The 17,134-nt window shown below is 40.7% G+C and overlaps 1 protein-coding gene across 4 annotated transcripts in view; it reads left to right on the forward strand.

The window, feature by feature from the left end:
- ZZEF1 (zinc finger ZZ-type and EF-hand domain containing 1) overlaps positions 1–17,134 on the forward strand; it is a 104,130-nt gene that overhangs the window by 12,530 nt on the left and 74,466 nt on the right. For all 4 annotated transcript variants that reach the window (XM_090291455.1, XM_090291457.1, XM_090291456.1 and 1 more), the window contains exons 3-10: positions 2,466–2,660; positions 5,932–6,103; positions 7,067–7,266; positions 8,677–8,887; positions 9,659–9,775; positions 10,800–10,978; positions 12,503–12,601; positions 16,854–16,945. In XM_090291455.1, the coding sequence (XP_090147581.1) occupies positions 2,466–2,660; positions 5,932–6,103; positions 7,067–7,266; positions 8,677–8,887; positions 9,659–9,775; positions 10,800–10,978; positions 12,503–12,601; positions 16,854–16,945 (1,265 nt within the window). The remainder of the gene's footprint in view (positions 1–2,465; positions 2,661–5,931; positions 6,104–7,066; positions 7,267–8,676; positions 8,888–9,658; positions 9,776–10,799; positions 10,979–12,502; positions 12,602–16,853; positions 16,946–17,134) is intronic.

Consider the following 17,134-nt stretch of genomic DNA (forward strand, 5'->3'; position numbering starts at 1 on the left):
TCTCTCAAGAATCCTTTCCTGGCCCCTATTGTGTGTTCTCTTAGCATCCTGCATTTCTTTTTTGAACATACTAGCATCTTAATTAGCTAATTAATTACTTATTTATTAAATGCCTGGCCTGACTTTTATACTGTGAGCTCCATGTGGGCAGGGACTTTTTATTTCTGCTGTGTCCTCACATTTATCATGTTTTTTTGGCACATGGTAGGCACTCAGTGTTTTTTTTAGAAAGCTTTTACTCTGAACTTTAAGAATAAAAATAGCTTGAAATTAACCGATACTTTTCTACACTGTACATACAGAAAAACTTTGCCTATGTTTTTGTGTGGTTTCTTTTGGGTACTCAGAAGTCAGAATCATCATAATAAAATTACCCTTTTTTTCCTAATGAGATAACAAATTTGAAAGGAAAAAAGAAACTCTGCACACAGTCCTTCTATTCAAGAACTTTTCCTGCTTTGTGCACTTGGTGTCATAATACTTGGTGTCGAACCTAGTTAGGGCAGCAATGGGGGCATGTCGGTAGGTTCCTAATTGTAGATCTGACTGCGCTTGGCCTCTCTGGTGTACTCCAGAGAATGCATGATACCGTTTTTATAAAATGTATAGGAAGCTTGTACATGTTAACTTTTTCCTACTCTCATGGCAGTTAAAATTATGCTTTGAGTTATGTTTAGCTACCTTGTAGCTTGGCATTTACATATTATTCCCACTTTTGCATTACTAGCTTGTGGCAGCATCAGGAACTTTATTTGGACACCCCAAAGAGATGTTTTGGGAGGGAAGGGGGAGACCAGGGAATCCACCAACAGATAATACTAAGTGCACTGTTGCTCTAGGTGCCTGGGGAGAGGGGAGATTAGGTTAGAAAAATTTGGGGTCCAGATCCCAAGGTGCTTACACAGCAGGGTTATGATTTAGGACTTTCTACTCACAATGTTCTATCAACACCCTAGTTACAATTATTGTTTTATCACAGTCTTAGGACAGACCTTAGTAAGCGCAGCTCACCTTTCTGATGGGATTTCAGTTTCCTAGTCCCTCTTTCTAGCCCAGATTGGAACTTGCTCCTTCTGTCTCTTGTTGTACCAGTGCTTAGTGTTTAAAAGAGGCAGCACCTTTACTGAGTTCACTGCTTGTTCCCATGCAAGAATCAGCCTGTGTGTTCACGCTGGTTCTGAGTGGGGTGGCACAGCATCAGCAGCGTCAGGAGGTGTGCTGTGGGCACTGCTGTGGGAGCCCACGAAGAAGAGAGAAACTGGGAGGAGGGCAGGGCTGGCACAGACTTCTAGTCTTCGAGGTCAAGCTAGTGTCTTCGGGGTTTGCGTAGGGGACATAACCAAAAGGAGCTGCTTCAAGTGCAAAACTTCTCCTCAGCCTCATGTTTTATCTTAAAAATTAATGTGAAGGTTCATCTGCTCTAATATTTATGTTTATTTACACTTAAAAACAATTTCTCTTGCAGACTTCTGGAGTTTTGCTCTGGGTGCTGCTTACATGGGTGTGTTCAGTTAGAGTTCATCAAGTGATACAAGTATAATATATGTACTTTTGTTATGTATGTTACATTTCATTAGAAAGTAAAAAAAAAAGAAAAAGAAAAATTCCCCCAAATCCTCACTGTTCTGGGTCCTGGACACCTCAGTTCAAGGCATATCGCAGGTTATAGGAAACCATAAACAGATTTAAAACGAACAGATAATGGTCTATTTTGTGTTTGTGTGGTTTTTGTTTGTTTGTTTGTTTTTTGTAAGATTACTTGGGTTAATGTCAGATGAAGGGTAGTAAGGGAGCCACTTAGAAAATCTGGCAGGTGTATGAGCCGGAGAGGCTAGGGTCCGAGCCTGGACAGTGGCCAGAGGAGAGGACAGGTGGTGCAGAGTCTAGGAGTCGCCACGGGAAGAAAACCTGGGATGGAGGCTGGGAGCACTTGGCGGCAGGGCAAAGGGGCGTTTCCAGCCCACCGTGTTCTGTGCTGTGTCACCGGAGCCTCATTTTCCTGGTTGCACAGCAAGGCCCCTCCCCCAACCTTACTGTGGTCAGGGTTGTGGTTGTATTATTGTCATTGTCTTCTTTAGCTGAGTATAAAAGCTGTTATGCTTTTGCTCTCAAATGCGATAAACTACCCCTAGCCCATGTTCTATAAGCAAAACTTCTCTAAAAACTTCTAGTTAGTATTTAAGTGCTTATAAGTTTTTGAAGTTTGGATGGAAACAAATAATTATTGTTCTAAGTCTTCTAAATTCTATAAAACTTAAGTGAAATTGATTTTTAAATTGAAATTACTGCTGGTTCATTTCTTAAAAACTTGTTTGTATTTAGAAATGACAGGAGCTGAAAATATCAATGAAGATTCTTAATGGCTGCTTTTAATTCAGCCAATTCAGCTAGGCCACCAGGCAGGGGATGTGGAAACTGTTGTGGGAGGTTCCTGAAAATACCAAATATGGATTTTGTCTGCTTAGGTTTCATAGACATATTTTCGGAGTCCAAGGAGGGCCGAGGTGTTCATGCGTCAATGATACTGCGCTTCCTGCATCGCAACCGGCTCTCTAGTACGGTCCTCCCCTACCCCATGTTGGACCACTGCAATAACGTGTGCGCCATGAGGGCCTCTGTTCTGAAGGAGTCTCTGGATGAACTGGTACAAAAAGAAAAAGGTACGTGTGTGTGAAGGGGCCTGAAAACGCTCTGTCGTCATTTCTTTCAAAAGTAGAATTTAGTAATGGGATGAAACACTCCTTCTCCCTGCCTTTATTTCTTAAAATATAATAGTGACCATTTGTCACATAAGGATGTGACCTGCTCGCTTGCTCTTTCTTCCTTCTTTCTCCCCTCCCCACTTCCTTCCTTCCTTCCTTCCTTCCTTCCTCCCTTCCTTCCTTCCTTCCTTCCTTCCTTCCTTCCTTCCTTCCTTCCTTCCTTCTTTTTGTCTTTTCTTCCTTTTTAACAGATTGGTTTCTCATCATTCAGGCATCTGCTCAGATGTGACTTTAGGGAGGCCTTTCCCTATTACTCTCTCTAATTAATGCCCCCACCCCCTCACCATTTCCTATCTCTGGTCAGTGTCACCTTGGCAGGTATAATGGTCTAAATGGCACTTATTATCTAAAGTTGTAGCATTATTATTGCATTTTTGTCTGTCTTGTTCATTTCATTACCCTTAGCACGTGGAACTGTGCCTGCTGCATAAGTGGCACTCTGTGAGTAGCTGTTGAATAAATGAGGGAAGCCACTACAGAATCACTTAGTGATGGCAACAAAAGTTGATGATGTGAATAGACAGGTCTGTGGAACTTCACAGAGTCCAGTACATGCGGAAATGCAGTGCCAGGTGTAATTAGTATTACAGATCAGATGACAAGATGAATGAGTAACCTGTGGGGTTAGGACAACTGGTTAGCCATTGGAGAAAAAATAAAACTAGATACTTAACCCATTTTATTCACTAAAATAAATTTCAGATAGGTTAAAAAATTCAACCAAAAAGAAAACTTTATGAGTATTAGAAGGAAATAGTTCCACTTTAAAAAACCCTGGCATGGGAAAACCTTTCTAAGCAATATGGGAAATTCAGAAACTACAAAAGAAAAGATTAACAAATTAGACTATATTTCAATTTAAAGTTCTGTATAGCAAAAAATATCAAAAGCAGAGTAAAAAGACAAATGATGTTCTTGGGGAAAAAAATACAAGGTCTCTCCAGAAGGTATCCAGCCATATAATATGAAAAATAGAGACATTTAGTGAAGAAGGTACAAGATATAAGAAACATTGTACATATGACAATGACACCTCAGTCCCCTTCAAAGTAGGTACCTTGGGACCTCACACAGTTCTCCCAGTTGCCATCAGCTGCCCTGTCATATTTTCCTGAATCTCATTAATGGTCTGAAATCTCTTCCCTTTCAAAGGTGATTTCAGTTTTGGAAAAAGGCAGAAATCACAGGGTGCCAAATCTGGGCTGTAGGGGGGCTGAGTCACCTGGGTGATTTGATGTATTGCAAAAAAACTGCATAAGACGTGATCCATGAGCAGGCACATTGTGCTGATGAAGCTGCCAGTCACCATTGCCCGTAGTTGCAGGCTTCTGAATCATCCAAATAGTTTCCACAGAAGAATGTTCAAGTTAAATGCAAAATCCGATGCAGATTCATTGCTCACTCGCTCATTCATTTTGAGTGTGATGGCCGCACAGTACACATGCTCACTCAGCAGCATCTGACTAGTACAGTGAAGTCGTCATTGTTGACATGTGCGCATTCCAGTCCACTCTCCTTGGCTGCCAGGTTACATTGATATCACACAAACCATTCTCATTGTATTAGCAATGGCTGGACTTTTTCTGGACAAACCTCATATCTCTCTCTCGGCAGCCGTCCGTCTCGAGAGACGATGGTGTAGCTTCTTAAGAGTCTATCTGCACCGCCGAGAATGGCTGTGCAGTCCGACTCGGGAGTGACACGGTACCTGTCTCCTCCCGTGTTGAATCGACATCTTGCGATGACGCTGGAGTGTCCTCTCCAGTGAAGCTGAAGCTACAGAGCCTGGGCAGGGTGATATGGAGGATCTGCTGTTGTCCATGCAGCAGACCCCCCCTCTCTTCGCAGCTGAAGGGTCCAAGGGAAAGACGGAGTCAATACAGCTTGGCTTCAGGTGCGCCGCAGGAGTTGCCGGTGTTGACTACAACGTCAAAGCGCCTTAGGGACTCCGGCTCCGGATTTTCTGTCGGGGTTTACTCCCTTAGCCTTTCCCCTGAAGAGGTATGCCGCAAGGCAGCGGAGGTTTTTTGGAGTCAGAGTTTTCCTTCTCTGAAACCTCATATATTTTGTAACATATTATGACAGACTCAGTTTTTTACTAACACTGACCTTGGGCAATTACTTAACTCTGTGCCTCAGTTTCCTCATCTCCAAAATGAATTAATACATAGAACATGAACGGAAAAATGCCCAGCTCACAATTAACACTCAGTAAATATTACTTATTATTTGTGTGTACATATGCAATATATAATGTATGTAAAATATATAATATGAGAAGACTTGTGACCCAGTTGTAAATACATAAGGGTAGGACCAGCTCATCATAGTCAGAAAAACAAGTGGCTTAAAAAGTTTCACTCATAATTAAAGGACTATAAATTAAGCTTTAAAACACCATTGTCTTAGTATAGTTTTGCAATTATATCAGTGATTTAAGTATTGTACCGTGATGAGCTCATGGAGCAGTTCTTGGCTGGTTTCTGCTTTATATGCGTTCTTTGGAAGGAGATTTTAAGAAACATTTTCTCTAGGGCCAAGTGCCAAGCATATTTCTGTTAGATGTATTTCTTTCAGAGTTCAGCATTTTATTGAATGTGTTACTAAGAGGGTTAGTCAGAAAGGCCACAGCCCATGTCATCATCAGACTCCTTAGATTCTTCTTTCTTTGCTTCCACTTTCTTTTCCTCAGCAATGGGGGGGGGGGGGGAGGCGGAGGGGGGCAGGCAGGACCTCCTGCTGGGGTGGGTCCAACCTGCAGATGAGGCTCCTGATGTTCACAATGGCCAGAGCCTTTGCCAAAAAGCCTGGCCAGAAAATTCAGCATTTACACAGGCTGCTTTAATGAGGGCATTGATCTTATCCTCCCTCACTGTCACCACCCCATCATGATGCAGCAGAGGGCTGAGTAGCCTAGTAGATGCAGACCGGCTCTGAGAGGGAGGCCATGGTGCAGGCAAGTGCTGGGCAAGCGCTGGGTGAGTGCTGTCTGGCAAGTGCTAGTTGCTGGATGAAGAGAGGGCCTCACCCCAACTCAGCGTTAGCTTCCTTGGAAGGACTGAGCGCCTTACTGGCAGCTGGGGAAAGAGACCAGATATTTTAAATGGCCCTCCTTTTTTTCCCCTATATGAGAGAGATGTCTTATGATAAAATCTGGTTTTCCTTGCAGAAAGCCCTGGAGATCTGACTAGAAGCCCAGAGATGGATAAACTCAAGTCAGTGGCAAAGTGCTATGCCCATATAGAAGCATCCTCCAACCCTGCAGACATTGACAAGATGACAAATGGAGAAACGTCGTCCTACTGGCAGTCAGACGGCAGTGCCCGCTCACACTGGATTCGGTGGGTGGCGTGGCGCCGGTTTTTGAATGGGAGTCCAAGAAAACTGCCTGTTTTCTTACTCTCATTCCATCAATGTGTTAAAAAATATTTCTAAAAAATTTTAGAATATTAATGTTTTCTACTTAACTGCCGTTGTGTTTTTATTATTGTGACTATCTTTGAAGGTGCTTTTAGAATTGAGTAATTAGAATCAGAAATTATCATGTAACTTGGTTCATGTAGTCATAAACATGGATAATTTGTTTACTTGGTATTTTAAGGGAGAAAATAGCATTTGACTAATATTTTATGATACTGATTTTAGGTCTTTTACTAGTTTCTCAGGAAAATTAATATAAGAGGCAAGTGCTTTTCTTATAACAGATGTGATTTCACTTTTTAAGATCCTTTCTGTACATTTAAAAACATCTGTATCAACTAAGTTGGCTAGTTTAGAAGAGGAAGAGGGAATGGGGTGGTCAGGAACCCTGGAGTGGCATTGATGACAGCAGACTGTGATATTTCTAGAAGTTCTGAAGCTGCTACCTAAATTTGCATCTATCTCTTCAGAGAATGGGCTAATTTTAGTTGGGGCAAATTGAAATAATTGTCATGTTTTCTCATAGAGGAGATATATAACTTTTAGCCATCTAATTTATAGATGAGGAAATATACTTAGTTCTTTGGATGCAGTTTAGAATTTGCTTTTTAGCAGGTACAATAATTTTGTTAGAATGTTTGTATTGTACTTTTCTGTCTGTACTAACAGCTTACAAGGAAATATAAGATTAATCTTGAACAGAAATGAATTTTAGAGGCTTGGGAAAGTCATAAATATGAAACTAACAGCCAGCATTTCAGGTTCATTGGTTTTAGGAAAATCAGTCTTTGGGAATGTCAAATATCTCGGAGATGAGACTTGTGGAGCCTGCCAGTTCTCAACTTATATAAACATTTGTAGTTTCTGTTCTCCATTTTTTACAGTTTAAAAATGAAGCCAGATGTTGTGCTTAGGCACCTGTCCATCGCAGTGGCTGCCGCTGACCAGAGCTACATGCCGCAGCAGGTGACAGTAGCAGTGGGGAGGAATGCCAGCGATCTTCAGGAAGTCCGTGATGTGCACATTCCCAGCAATGTCACCGGCTATGTGACACTGCTGGAAAATGCTAACATCACTCAGCTCTGTGAGTCAACCGAGAAGCATCTTGCCCTTCTAACTAAGGGGATTGGGAGGGAGGAAGGAAATCACCTTTTTAGCAGGAAGACCTCCGAAGTGGTGAAGCTGTTTTTCTTTGGAAATTTGATTGGCTACTCAGGATACATATGATTTATTTCATCTGTTCATTGTTTTTAAAAGTTATATAAAAGCAGTGAAGCCTTTTTAAATTAAAAATGTTATTCTTATTTTCTTACTGGAAAATTAGAAAAATATGAACAAAAATATTCAAAATCTCACTATTCCAGGGATATTGTCACTGTCAGTTCGTTGGTGTGGATCCTTCCAGACCTTTTCTTGTATTTGTGTATTTATGTGTGTGTACTTACACACAAAAACCCATTTTTTAAATAAATAGGGTTGTGTATATATACATCTATCTCTAAAATCTTTTAACAAAAACAGTGATATTCTGTTCATGCTCTTTTGTAATTTTTTAATGTGTCATATATATTCATGCACACCCTTATTTAGTGTTATAAGAATATGCCTTAATTTTAACCAGTCTTTTTATTCTTGGACGTTTAGGTTGCTTCCAGTTTTATACTATAATAACCTTGCTTCACACATAGCATTTTGGAAATAATCACAATTCTGTGATTTCTTCCCGGGCTTATTTCATTCAGGGAGCCGGAATGCTTCATGTTTTGTCTCACTTCTCCTAATGCTTTTCTAGGCCAAAAGAAGTGTTCTTACTTTGCTCAAAGGGACTGAGGCCCAGGGAGGGAGAGTCTTTATGTCTCTTCCCTAGACAGAGCTATAGTTAAGCTAGTGGGAGAGAAGCTTCCTGTCTTATACCATGATGGCCTTTTCTCTAAGTTGGGTCCTTTTTAACGGCTCACATTCTCCTCTCCAACCCAAATAAGAAATTATGATAGCTCTTAAAAGTGAGCCACACTTATGTCATCTATTTGATTATTAAAAAGAATTTTTACAACTGCTATTACTTACCTACTGTTTTATAACTAAGTCTAGATTTCAGAACTCTAGGAAAAATTCTATAATTTTTTTTACTATGTATTTAATCAGGATTTTTCAGATGCTCTTTGTGTTAATTTTTGAGACTCATAAATTCCAAAGAAGCTTTGTGATGTAAAGATTTACATTATTACATTACATTACATGTATTACATAAATACATATATTTATCCATTATTCTTAGAATTCCTTAGATAGGTCCATGTTTTTTGACAAGTTTATTTTATACTAGCTCCATTGCATACATTATTTATTTCTGGTATCAGGGTATATTTTCAGAATTTTCTTTTTGAAATGTGAATTACTATTTTGCTTTTTTTTTTTTTTTTTCATTTGGGAGCCTAGCTTTGCTGACTGAAGAAGTTAATGCAATACTGAATTTGTTGTTTGTGCTTGACAGATGTCCAGATTAACATAAAGCGTTGTCTTAGCGATGGATGTGACACTAGAATTCATGGACTGAGGGCTGTTGGCTTTCAGAGAGTTAAGAAGTCTGGGGTCTCCGTCTCAGATGCTTCCGCAATATGGTATTGGTCTCTGCTGACATCTTTGGTGACAGCTTCCATGGAGACAAATCCCGCCTTTGTCCAGACAGTGCTTCGCAATACTCAGTAAGTCACACTCTGCTTTCCGGTTATGTCAAGCTGTACTCATTCTTTTCTAACCCTTTAGAGACATCCCTGAGCAGCCTTTGATCATTGATCATGGAGACTTAGCCGCTCAGCCCTGTTGTTTCCTGTTTATGCCTTCAGCTCCATTGCTGTGAGGCAGTCGTGTGTTCCCTTCCTGTTTCTTATCAGTTGCTGAACAGTTGGTCACCTTTATGCAGCACTCTGTTTTGGATGAAGCACTTGCAGATGCTGTATATTACTTACTGACTTATATTGTGAAATGTGCCTGTAAAAATTATCCCTACTTCATAGATGAAGGTATTGCGACCTTCCCCGAGTACATGCCCAGGCAGTGACGGATTGGTTTGAATCTAGGTCTTTGGACTCCAGAGTCCAAGGAGGGCTCTTTTCATTAATGAGTGAATTCTTTTCAAGGCTCCTAAACTAATTTACTTTTAAATGTAGAACACCTTTGAAAATTTTCTTTTAAAAAACTGTTAGGGCAAAAAGACCCAGTAGTAGCATACAAGGCAAAACAAGCAGCTTCAGTAACAGTAAAGTATTGATATTGCATGTATAGAAAGAAACCTTATTAAAGCACTTAGCACCGACCTGCTGGGGACAAAGGGGTGGTTTATGCTGTGTACCATGTTCTGTGTGTTTGTAAGGGATTAACCAAGACAAGCTTCTAATGATTTGTTTTTTGTCTAACATATTATTAAGTTTATGTTTTGCCTGGGTTTGTCCCGACTTTACGTTTTACACTTCTAGAAAGGCACTACAGCACATGCCTCCACTGTCCCTCTCACCTGGATCCACGGATGGCTCTACTTTCCTGTCTCCCAATGTTCTGGAAGAAGTGGACAGCTTCCTCATAAGGATAACTAGGTAAAACCACGGTTGATGAGGTGGGCTTTGAGGGGGATAGAGGGCACATATGCTTGTTAATTTTTTTTTTTTAATATATTTTTGTGTATAATCTTTTAAAGCACCCCAGTAAAAATGGTTCGTTTTTGGTTACTGAAGAGAAAGTGAAATAATAGTTCACTGATATAAATTGCATTATATAGTAATATCACCTGACCTTAGGAATTGGAGGGTGGGTTGGGGCTGGGTGAGGAGGGAGTAGTCCTCTGATTCAGTTAGAACTAATGTCCCAAAGTTCAAAATATAAAACTTCTCAGTTCATGTACATGCCCCAGCCCATGGCCTTACTCAGAACCTGCTGACCTCTTCACAGAGCTGACAAGCCTAATTGTCTATAAAATTGGGAAAGGACACCTTTTTTGTTTGTTTGTTTGTTTTTTGTTTTAAGATTTTATTTATTTCTTTTTAGAGAGAGGAAGGGAGGAAGAAAGAGAGGGTGAGAGACATTGATGTGAGAAGAAACATTGATCAGTTGCCTCTCATGCACCCAACTGGGGACTGAACCCACAACCCAGACATGATCCCTGACCAGGAATTGAACCAGTGACCTTTTGCTTTACAGGACAACATTCAACCAACCGAGCCACACTGGTCAAGGCTAAAATATAGTACTATTGGTGCTTGAAGGAATAAATCCTTAACTATCTGGCCAACCCAAATCATTACCCAAGCCTTCTTAATAGCAGAGGCTTATTGCAGCTGCTTATTTATTTTTGGTTTGTAAAGTTTGATGTATTAAAATTGATATTAGTGTTACTTAATACTTACAGATTAAGGTTCAGAAGAGAGGATTTAAATACCTGATCACCTGGGTTGATTTAGTTTTTCTTTAGTTTATCTTAAGGATTTTGAAAAAGTATTTCTTGTAAACATATCAAAAGCACATTGCAGGTTGATTTTACTTAGGGTGATCAGTTACCTGGGGTTTGAGCTACCTGGGTTTTCTCATGTTGTTAAGAAGTGAAGTTTTGCTCTCTGGTTATAGCTGCTGTTCTACTCCGGAGGTGGAGCTGACTCTCCTGGCTTTTGCATTAGCAAGAGGAAGTGTTGCTAAAGTGCTGAGCTCTCTGTGTACTGTCACAGACCACCTGGACACACACTACGATGCCTCGTCCCTCATCTCATCCATGGCATCCGTCAGGCAGAACCTACTCCTTAAATATGGTAAATGGCCTAGGCATGATGGACAAGTCATCAGACCATTGTCCATGTGTGACATTCTGGCATCTTCTTATTTTGGGGGTGGATTGTGAACTGGATTGTTGTCGTTACACCATAATTCCTGGAAAAGCATATCCTCTCTCACTGGGGTTGGCAGGGAGCAGGGGGATGGATGTTGGTTGGTTTATGGCAGCATCAGCAGCAGAGGACCCTAGTATCCACTAGGCTGTGCTTCCAGGATTTACTAGCCTAATAACTTCGGCTTGGTGACCATTTGGTCCCAGACATCTTTGGGGAAGTCCAGAAGTGTCTCATTGTGGAGGCCAAGAGGGTTGGGAAGCTGGAGTACCTCTCATCCGGAGGAGGGAGGGAGTTCTGACACAGGGCAAAGGGTCCTTGTCTTGGAACAAACCCCTGTGATAGCTGGTTAGAGGACATATCTGGACGTACATACGTGCCTGCCACCACTTTCCCCTCTCGGGCAATCCATCTTAGCACTTTTCTGTTTGCCCAGGGTGGGGCCTCCTAACTTCTCAACACGGGAGCCCACACCACTGCTCCCAATTGACTATAGTTGGCACGTGAGGAACAACTTACTTGCCATTCAGCCTCTAGTGCCAAAGTTTCTGACCACAAAGTATAGTATTGGATCCCATCCTCTTCAGTACCGAGGCATTGCTGTGATATTTCTGCCTTGATATTTGTACCTTTGCCTTAATATCAGTTCATTTATTTTATGTTTAAATTTTAAAGTCAGACAATTGATGTCTTGTAAATTTAGTTTCCCCCCTAAATTTGGAAAGGTCATTTTTTGAAGAGGTGAGGGGGTCCCTTGAACATATGGCTGGATGGGAGGGACATGTGTATGGAAAATACTCTCCAGAAAAGCTTTTAATTTGGATAAGCATTTATTAGGGCAGGGAGCACGGGACAGGGAGGATTACTCAGAGGAAATGTTCATTATTGGTAACATTCTAGTTCTGGGTTGAGTTAGAGGTTAGTGGTTATTCATTATATTATTAAAACAAAGGCAAAAAGAAAAGTTTCAGATCATTATAGCAAAAGTTGATTTTTATAATTCTTAAAATTTCAAAAATTGCCTGAAAGTGTTTTAGAGAAACAAGACCCAAACCCCTAAAACATCATTTATATATCTAAATGCATTTACAGTAAAAATTAATTATTGGCTCCAAAACAGTATTTTGGGAATGTTTTCCACCACCAAATATGTCAAATCTATGGCATTAATCTCTTTCTCACAATGTACTTTGTTTCTGATGAGCAGTTATTCTAGAAAGCTCTTCTTAAAGTCACTTAGAGTGATAAGCTGTACTTTTATCTTTCAGGAAAGCACAAAAGATGGTGTCAGCTTTTGTCTAATATTCCTGTTCTGTTTTAACTTTTAAATGGGTAAATTTTAGTCAGCAGTTCGGATGGCCACACGCACGCCATTTCCCCTGATGTACAAGCTGCCTTTCATTTCTTTCCTAGCTGTAGCTTAAGACACGCTCTCTTTCCTTTGATCAGGGAAGCCTCTCCAGCTGACTCTGCAGGCCTGTGATGTCAAAGGGAAAGAAGAGAAGTCGGGACCTGAAAACCTCCTTGTTGAGCCGTGGACCAGGGATGGTAAGTGGTGGATGTGTCTGCTTCTCATGAGTGGAAAGGGCCACAGTGCACTCACTAGACAGCTGTGGGAAGTCACACTGGTCTGAAACTTTCGGGGAATGCAGTCGTCACTTCGGGTTGTCCTTTAGTTGGCAGTGATCCCTGAGCCATTTGTGTGGTTTCTTCATTATAACCTTGTAATCTGGTAGGTTCAACCACCTGCAGCAAAAATACTTGAGAGACTTCAGTTTTGAAAAGCAAGGACTCTTCCTCTTGGAATATAAAAAGTTACCTTTTTAAAGTTCAGATTGTCTTCTATTATGTTATGTTAAAATATTAAGAAAATCAGTGGATCAATGCACCGTAGAGCTGAAAATATAATTTAAAAGAGGAGTATTTTTCAATATGGCCAATCTGGTATTTGAAATGTGTGGAAGGAAACCTCGCTCCTTTCATAGTGTCAACATGATAATCATTGATATACTTTTCAACGTTTCGGTAGGTTCTTTTCCTCATCCAGGGGAGTGTTTGTGAGTCTCTTCCTCCTCCGTCTTGTTGGCCAGCCAGTTAGTCACCTGCATATGTCCCCTTTCTGTTCCCTGTTCTGCTTTGAATAGTGCCAGTGCAGTAAAGGAAGTGGACTGTTCCAGAAGTTAGCAGACGCTGAAAGGAACTGGCCGTACTGCTTTGATTTGCTTTCCCCTTGGCTCTCCTCACAGCTGTACAGACCTCTTGCATTCTCAGTGGTCCCCTCTTCTCTGTCCCGATTCTTGTATCCATTCTTAGAACCAGTAAAGTAGGGACCTCTGAGAAACCATGCATTTTCCGCTGCACCTCCTCTACTTGGTATTCTACTTAAGCCATAGACTTGCAGTAGGCAGTCTTCTTGAAGTTCTTCCTGAGCAGCTCAGCCTCTGCAAATATATTTTCTTCACTGCATCCATTTCCTGCCATACTGACGGCTCTCAGTCACCTGCATCCAAAGTAGGGTTGGGAGGAGACAGTGGCAGCTCTTTGCCCTTTCCCCCTTCCCCATCCAGGAAAGGCAAGACCACCCTGCCAAAGGCTCTCTGCATTTTTCCTTTACTCTCGGAAGAATTGGGACTTTTGTCTCTGGAGCACGTAAGTCAGACTCTTTCTGAAACCAATATGAATTTTTTTTTATATTGTCATCATTACCCATTAAAAATCTTGTTTTATTTTATGTGTGTGTGTGTATGTGTATTTTTTTTTTTTTAACTTTTATAACCATTTCAAACCATGTCTCCATCTATCTTTTTTCTTTAAGGATTTTATTTTTTTAGAGCAGTTTTAGGTCTACAACAAAATTGGAGGGAGATACAGGTATTTCCCATACATCATCTGCCCCCACTCATGCCTAGTCTCCCCAGTTATCCGCATCACTCACCAGAATGGTACTTTTTTTTTTTTTTTTTTTTTTTTACCAAGGATGAACATCTTTTGACACATCATAATCACCCAGAGTCCGTAGAGTTCACTCTTGGTGTTGTATATTCTTTGGGTTTGAACAAATTTACAATGACATATATCCATCATTACTAATACTATACAGTGTTCTCATTGTCTTAAAAATCACTATATTGATTTCTAACGTTATTCTGAATCTTAAAGGACTGTGGCTGGTCTGAGTTGAATATTGTGTTATTCCCCCTGTGTCTTAGCCGCCGACCTCCCCTACCTCTCCTCGGGGGGTGGGGGTGGGGTGTAGATTCATGAACTCATGGGAGTTTGTGGGGTTTTTTGTTTTTGTTGTGTGTATGGGGGAGGAGATGCCATTTCTCTTGGCCACTCCCTCCAAAGCCACCGCTCTTGGTGTCTGTAACTCAGGATAGGCTTTGGTCTTTCTTGCTCTACTATAAAAACTGAGCCTGCGGACATAGGAGGGAGAGGGGAAAGTACTCACATATAGAACATTTGTTTTTGTTTTTTTAATTATTTATTTGTTTATTTATTTTCAGAGAGAGGGAAAAGGAGAAAGAGAGGGAGAGAAATATCACTGTGTGGTTGCCTCTCATTCATGCCCCCAACTGGGGACCTGACGTGCAACCTAGTCATGTGCCCTGACTGGGAATCGAACCAGCTACACTTGGTTCGCAGGCCAACGTGTTTTTTGTTTTTCTTTTTTAAAGATCTTATTTATTTTCAGAGAGGGGGAAAGAGAGGGAGAGAAACATCAGTTGGCTGCCTCTCAAGCACCCCCAAACAGGATCTGGCCCGCACCCCAGGTGTGTGCCCTGACTAGGAATTGAACCAGTGACCTTTTGGCTCACAGGCTGGTGCTCAGTCTACTGAGCCACACCAGCCAGGGCAAAGCTGTTGAGTTTTGAGTGATTTATTTCTACCCCTTCTTGGGGGCGAGAGGAGTTCTTTTCACTGGTTAAGTTCGGGGGAAAGTCCTTTTCACTGGTAAGTTCCCCATCTGCGGGGAGTATCAGTCCCAGACAAGTGCCACTTGCTGCCCAGAGTGCCAGAGGATCTGAGCTTCAATACTTAGAGGGCTAACTCTCCTCGGGGCCAAGGCCACTGGTCTGGTGCTTTAGAGGAATACAAGGTGTTGCCAGTATAACTGAAGGGGTAGATTTATTAAAGTCTTTAAATCTGTAATTGTTTCTTTCCTTCCTGGCATTTTAGGAGAATAAATTGGACATGGGGGCATTGTGTCAGTACAAATGTAGCTTTAAAATATCACAGTTAGACACATGAACTGGTTTTTTTACCAAGAAAAGGAAGGACAAAGGTTTTATTTATTTACTTCTTAAGCTTTATTTATCTATTTATTTATTTTGGCCTTAAAATTGCTTAAATGTGTATTTGGTGGCAATGTTATTTTCAAAGAGTCTGATTATTTTGACTTAAAATTTATATTGCTTTGGCTACTTTGAGACTAATGAAAAGTGCTAATTAGCTAATTTCTAGGCAGTATCTCAGCCTTTAAAACAGATTTGATTAGATAGAGGCATCGAGACCCCTGGGAAAGTGACAATTTAATAATAGATGTAGTTTTTAGTATTATTATTTAGTGGAATTTGTGTGATTTTTCTGGCTATATGGTTTCTTAAAATTGTCTGCAGAATTACTGTTTGATAGAACTCAATCATATAACAGCGTCTCTGTGTGGATTAGTAAGGTTCCTTTGGATTTAATTTTCTTGGTGTTGTGAACAAATTTTGCATATTATCTTATGGAGATTCAGCTTTACCAATTTTTCTTTACTGAACTCAGTGTAATGGAATAAGAAACATGAAACTGGTTTTCATCTTTTCATCTTGATAAAGCTGAATGGTTGAGAGCTATTCACGGCCGGGGAAGAGTGGTTGGTTAGCATTGGCGTCAGCACATGTGTGAGTTGTACCGTGTACAGAGGTTTGAAAGAGAAAGGCAGCCTTGGGTCTAGCAGCAGACAGTTTTGTGAATTATTAAAGGATAATTAGCAATAAAAAAAGTGAACAGTGATCTCATACAAATCTAAAATGAACACATCCAACTTTGTATTTATGTCATTAATCAGTGAGGGAACCAGTAAGATGTTACAGTTAAAGGAGAATTCATAAAATACACAGAGATCAGTAGGAATGGTGACAGGAATCTACAGCTACAAACAAAATTGGTCAGTGGTCTTAAGGAAAAATCAGCTGCGTTTCCGTAGAACACAAGTTTTATTTGTGTGCACTAAGCATCATTTGCATTACCGTCATTAGTCTGTGGTTTGGTAGAGTCGTCAGATGGCCCCGAGACAAAGAAAGGGGGCGCTAACCCAAAGAGCGTGCTGCACAGAACACCCAGCAGTCTTTCCTTTTTGTTTCCAAGTCTTTCACAGTCTTTCCTAACAGAGTGTGCTAAACGCTTTCTAATCCCTCTGTCAGCGCTAAGCCTGCTTGCCTTTGTCCGTCAGGTCAGACGTCAGTCATGGTTTTAGTGGGGGCTCAGAAAGGTGATTGACTGTCCAGTCTTCTGTCTCCGAATTAAAGTCACAATTTTTGTAAACTTTTATTTCTATATTGTTACCTCAGAGCAGCTCTCCCTACATGGTTGAGATGATTGTGCCCTGAGGAAGTTGTACCTGGCCAGTGGTCTATTGCCTCGGGGTGTGTCAGTGGGGTTGGATCTGTCCAGAGGAGAAATCTTTCTCATTTCTGTGAAATTTCCAGATGAACTAGTTATCGCCTGTCTTAAAGGATATGGTTTTTGTTGATCTTAGTTCTTAGGGTTATAACAAATGAGTCATTCTAACTTTAGTTTTTCCTTTTTGCAGGTTTCCTTACAGAGACTGGAAAAACCAGAGCAAGTACTATTTTTTCTACAGCATCTGAATCTGCCTTCCAAGTCACACAGATCAGAATTATGGTAACTCTCATGCTACCTTCTTTAAGCAATGTTACTATGTTTTAAAAATAGGATTATAGTTCAGAGGTTTGTATCACTGGTTTTTCACTGAACATTTAATGATTTTTCGGTGTCAGGCCTGTAGCAGAGGGCAGGGACACAAAGGTGAATAGATTGTTAAGTCTGTGAATGGTGTGAATATAAGGATTG

The sequence above is a fragment of the Furipterus horrens genome, unplaced genomic scaffold, assembly GCF_987537825.1.
Source record: "Furipterus horrens unplaced genomic scaffold, mFurHor1.1.pri manual_scaffold_11, whole genome shotgun sequence".
Lineage (NCBI taxonomy): Eukaryota > Metazoa > Chordata > Mammalia > Chiroptera > Furipteridae > Furipterus > Furipterus horrens.